At 33.5% G+C, this 5430-nt stretch overlaps 1 protein-coding gene across 1 annotated transcript; it reads right to left on the bottom strand.

Moving 5' to 3' along the window:
• Nucleotides 1-1923: 1923 nt before the first annotated feature.
• On the bottom strand, nucleotides 1924-4662 carry LOC131074994 (probable xyloglucan endotransglucosylase/hydrolase protein 7). Its single transcript, XM_058011750.1, has 5 exons — nucleotides 4441-4662; nucleotides 3972-3997; nucleotides 3845-3919; nucleotides 2739-2935; nucleotides 1924-2655 (listed from the first exon to the last, which is right to left on the bottom strand). The coding sequence occupies exons 1-5, from the start codon at nucleotides 4619-4621 to the stop codon at nucleotides 2265-2267; spliced, it is 870 nt and encodes a 289-aa protein (XP_057867733.1). The 5' UTR covers nucleotides 4622-4662; the 3' UTR covers nucleotides 1924-2264.
• Between the last annotated feature and the right edge of the window lie 768 nt (nucleotides 4663-5430).

A 5430-nucleotide genomic window follows, 5' to 3' on the forward strand; every position in this document is an offset into this window, starting at 1 on the left:
CTTCCCATTCATAATTAAGTTCCTTTCAATGTTTGATCCACCATCATCACTGACAATTCCATTCAACTGCCGCATATAAAATACATTTGTGTTTGCTTGGGCATCTTATGGGACAACACTTGGACACAATATTAACATGGTTTTTACATTAAACACAATCTTCCATCAACATGCATTTCAGCTTGTATTTTGTACTTTTCTCTCTAATATAAAAAATATACAACTATGGGTTTCAAATTGGGAATTCTTTGTATCACACTCCAATTATTTCCAACAACGATGAGAAGGTTGTGTTCAATTCCACAATACATTGTTTGCAATGAATTTAATAATTGAATTGCATAATAATTAATGCTTGAACATTGGTAGTGCTAATTGCACATCATAAAATGAGAGGGAAATCATGTCCAAATTTTGATGACAAACAAATAGATGATAGAGTGTTATTGTGCATTGGTAAAAAATTATCCTCACTTCAAATTTATGGTTCATAATAGGTCTTATTAATAGAAAAATAGAAAATGTTATTGTTATCATATACAAAAGTAAGAGCAATCTCCCATATATTCTAGTCTCTGTTGTGGTCGAGTTCAAACATTATGTAGATCCACCTTTGTATCCATATGATCCATGTTTTACCCACTCATGGCAGTCATTACTAACTCCTAATAAAGATGGCACGAGCCTTAACAATTCACATATCCTAGGGTTAAAAACTTGATAGGCATCAATTAACATTAGAAATAACGATACTTAGGGCCTCATGTATTCAAGATTTGTCTTGTGGGTGAGATGTCTTATTGAAATGTAGATTTCTTCAACCTTCGGTTTCTAAAAGTAAACATGCACACGTGATAATGTATGCATGTCTCTGTGTATGGTGAAAATAGATAGATGAAAACAACAATATTGAAAGATTAAAATAGATTCAACCACAAAACCCTAGCTTAACAACAACAAAGATCCACCATAACATATGAAGATTACCTAAGACAATGTAAATCAACAAAATAAAATAGATTATACCATCACATGTCCACTAGGGTTTGAATCTCCATTGATCTTGCTTGATATATTTACTCTCAGATTTTATGTGTGCACAAGAGCTCAACAAAGAATGGAAATGTGGTTGATAACTTGATCGCATAAGACTTGATTGCATAAGATTGATTAGAATTATAAGAGAGCTTAGAATGCTTAGAAGTGCTTAGAATGCTTAGGGTTTGATAATGAAGGAGAATATCCTCCTATATAGAAGACACTGTAAGAAATGGAGGGATAAGATTAAGGGGTGTATAAGATAGATGGTCGGCTAAGATTAGAAGGTAGGTAGAGGAAATAATTAAATAATGAGAGAGTAGGTAGCGTAAGAATTAAGAGATGAATGGCATGTGTCATGAGTAGAAAAGACTAATGAATTAATTAAATAAATAACGATTTATTCAATTAATAAAAGAAGTTGGATCAATATTTTATTTATTTAATTTAGGAAAATGACAATTTAAATAAATAAATGAGGAAAAAAGGCTTAGAAGATGATTAATGAATTAATTAAATAAATAAAGATTTATTTAATTAATAAAAAAATTAGGATAAAATAATTTAAATTAGACATGACAACTTTAGGTGTCTACAGTCTCTTACGAGATAAAATAATTAATTTTAATTTTTAAGATCCTTTCTTCAATGATAATTATCATTACATTTCACAATATACATGATAACTATCATTACCATGTAAAATATTATTTATATTTTAATATATTCTTCAAATTAATTTAAAATCACATTCATTAGAACGTATAAGCATCTTATTGCATTATTTCCTTTTGGGCAAACAATGAGAAAAATGCCTTTGCATCTCATCATAATAGGGAAAAAAGGACATTTAAGGTAAAATAAGATAAAAAGAGAGTTAAAAGATGTCATGGAAATACCCTCATTGATTTGCTCGATTCTTTTTGTATTTTTACGTATAATTTCGAATCTCTTGTTGCTGTTGAGACATGAGATATCAATCAGTTCCTTTCTATAATCTAGATAATGATCGCACCTCTTATACAGAAGAAAAATCAATCTTTGTCATCTGCAATCCCATACCCCTGGCCAATTTTTAACAGCAAATTTGAGATTTCCTCCTTATTTAATAGTATGTACAACTACAGATTACATTATCTATTTTTATCATACATATCCTCCATACAGGTGATAATAGCCAGGGTCCCCTGAACTTGTTCTTTCAAGGCATGGAATTTTAGAACAGTTCACATGCCAGCCAAACACTCCCGTGGGGGAATTGGGTATCTGGATTTGTCTGTACAGTAGTCATATACCATGTGATTCAGTCTCACCCACCTGTAATTCCTCGCCTGTACACGACTGAGACTCCTGTAGTTCAAACCTTCCCACCAATTAGTGATGTTAGAGAGACAGCTAGCTCCTCCAGGGATTGAACATGCTTCTATATCAAATTCTTTGTAATAAGCATTGAATGGTGCTTTACTCCAGTCTATCTTCTCTAGCCCTCCTCTTGTAGCCCAGTTATCTGCATTCCACAGAGTAGAATATATTCCCATGGGCTGAGACTTTGGATAAAGAATCCCTTTTGCTTCATTGTTTTTATATACTCTGATTGGTATATTATCTACTGAGAATCTGCACACATAGAAATGTCCTTGTTTCAGCATAATAACTCAAAATGTGAAAGAAATAACTGGGTCAGTGAAGGCTCTGCTTACACTATATGATAATGGTTCCATAGAATAGAGTAGGTGTGGAATTCTGCAGAAGGATCAAACCAGAGGTTTACTCTCTGTTCTCTGTCACCCTTGCCATGGGCAAAAACATTTGTTTGGACAGTATATGGCTGTCCTGATCTGTTCCCCAAAAATTCAAAGTCCACTTCATCCCTCATGGTGTCTGTGTCCGAATTCATCTGCTCATACGAACATAAGTTACCAAAACATAAGGGCATATTTAGATCTTGACATACTGAACCCTGAAGAAAAGTCTAAAAAAACTGAAAAGGAGGGTTACATAAAAAGAATGGTACAATGAAAGCCCAAAATGTAAAAAACTAATAGCTTGTTCAAAAGAGTATTGCTTCACTTCTAAAAACAGACAATACTTATGTTAGTATCCATTTGCCATAAAAAGAATGATACAATGAAAGTTCGAAAACCAAGAAAGTAGTAGCTTGTTCAGAAAGGCATTGCCTCTCTTCTGAGACAGACAATGCTATTGTTAGTATCTATTTTGTACTGAACCATGGAGCTGATTAATTGCAAAAGTGTAGCACACAAAGGGATTTGATAAACAATTTCCAAATCCGATATTATATTTCCTAGACAAGCATGAATATAGACCAAGAACAAGTCGTAGAAGAGAATGTCACGTTGCAGATGAGCTTTTGACAGTCTATGGGTTATTGAACATAAATTTTTAGATTAAGCTATGTATGTTTATTTGATCGACATTTTAGATCAGATGATCGACATTTTAGATCAGATCAGTGATCCATCATCAAGAAGAAAGATGAAAGCAGGGAGCAAAGAATTGTAAATAAGACTTGTGCAAGCCTTTTATAACTTCATTGCTGACTCATAACTGATTGAAAGAAGTTATAATCTACACTAGTAAAATGTTCAGGGTCTAATAATAATATGACCCAGTCAAAAAAAAAGTAAAAACCCCTGCATTAAATAAACAGTAAGGTCCCTCAATAAAAAAATGAAGAAAGCACACTCAATAGAACTCTGTATATTTCAACCTGGCACAGATGTTAGCATGTACATTGAAGCATTATTTAGAAAACAAAGAAATTCAAACCAGTAAAGAAACTTACATAAAAAGCAGTCACTGTTCCAGCTAAATCACCAGGAACAAGTTTGATTTTCATGCTAATTCGACCAAAAAGATACAGCTGAATCACCAGGAACAAGTTTGATTTTCATGCTAATTCGACCAAAAAGATACTTCTTTGAAGCAAATCCTGAGCCTGGAATAAAACCCATTCACCACTATAAATCTGTATTGTCTCCTCAACTTAAATTTTGTTGACAGGGCATATAAGTCGTTGAAAATAATTAAGCTTTTCTTTGATTGTTGATATGTTTGTATATGTAGACATATGATTTCAACAGTTCATATTGTAATTATGCAATTAGTTTCTGATAATAGCTGAGTGAGTTTATTTCTTTGATGTTTGGGATCAAACTACATAATCCATCATTAAAAAAAAAGCAAGAGAAGATAACAAAATGATGCATCATGTAATTTGATCTGAAAAAGAAATAAACTAACTGCACAATTATGTTAATATATATTTAAAAAATGAGATCACATTCTATAACCTATCATCAAGATTGTTAAAAAATAATCCAAATTAATTTTCAACAACATAATAACTATTCAAACACAGCCCATAAAGCACAAATGTACCTGAGGTTTGATCCAAACGAAGCTGAATGGCATGGCCATCTAATTCACTGGTTTGCTTGATGTGATCATCTGCCCATGTTATGCGAAAGTCTTCCCAAAAGACTGCAGGGGATGCCAAGACAGACATCACCAGAAACCCATTTAAAACAATAAACAAAAATAAACCCTCCTCTCTCTCCATTACAACTTCTCTTACTGTAATACAAAATTCAGCAGAAGCAACAATACCCATTCAATGAGGCACCAATCCTCCTTTTATATGGGCAATTCGAGCTCCAAATCATCCAAGGTGTCTCTAAATTTATTAGCAGACATCAATCTAGATCATCACAGCTATTGTGATGAGATGTTTTGGCCAACTCTTGCAATTATCATACCCATTCCTAAAAAACTCTGGCCCACAATTGCCATGCCAAGATTCCTAAAATATCACCCTTAGAAATGCAGAGAAAAAGTCTGGGTGGGATTACCTAGGGAATGTACAATTTATTCCATGCCATAGATTTGAGCCTTTTGGTTGTATTAATGATTAACTATGGGCGGGAATGAAAGAGGCAGAGGAATCTGTGCTGTCAGACCAATTATTTGTACCTTCAAATTCTTCTCTCTCTTCCTACAGCGTGACGTCCATGGCATTAAATTTGTCCCATCGAATAATACCTCCTTTTTCAGTCATCACTTAGTCCAAACTCAAAAGTGGTCTAGGCTAATAAGTCATGAAATATCTGTATGCTGTGTTTATGACCACATGATTCTTATGCCTTGTCTCTATTTCTTAACAGGAAAAAAACGTGATTTTAGTGTTGCCCAGTGCCGACAGCTTGGATTTTAATTTTAATGGAGGTTTATCCAGTACATTTTTAGTGGGAAATTTGGTGAGAACTTCCACAGATCTCCCTTTCGCTTTGCTCTGCTAATACAAATCTGTAGACACGTGTATGGATGGTTTTGATCAATTGAAACGTACAATTAATAGACTTTAGACAGCTA

Source organism: Cryptomeria japonica, chromosome 5, assembly GCF_030272615.1.
Source record: "Cryptomeria japonica chromosome 5, Sugi_1.0, whole genome shotgun sequence".
NCBI classification, from domain to species: Eukaryota; Viridiplantae; Streptophyta; class Pinopsida; order Cupressales; family Cupressaceae; genus Cryptomeria; species Cryptomeria japonica.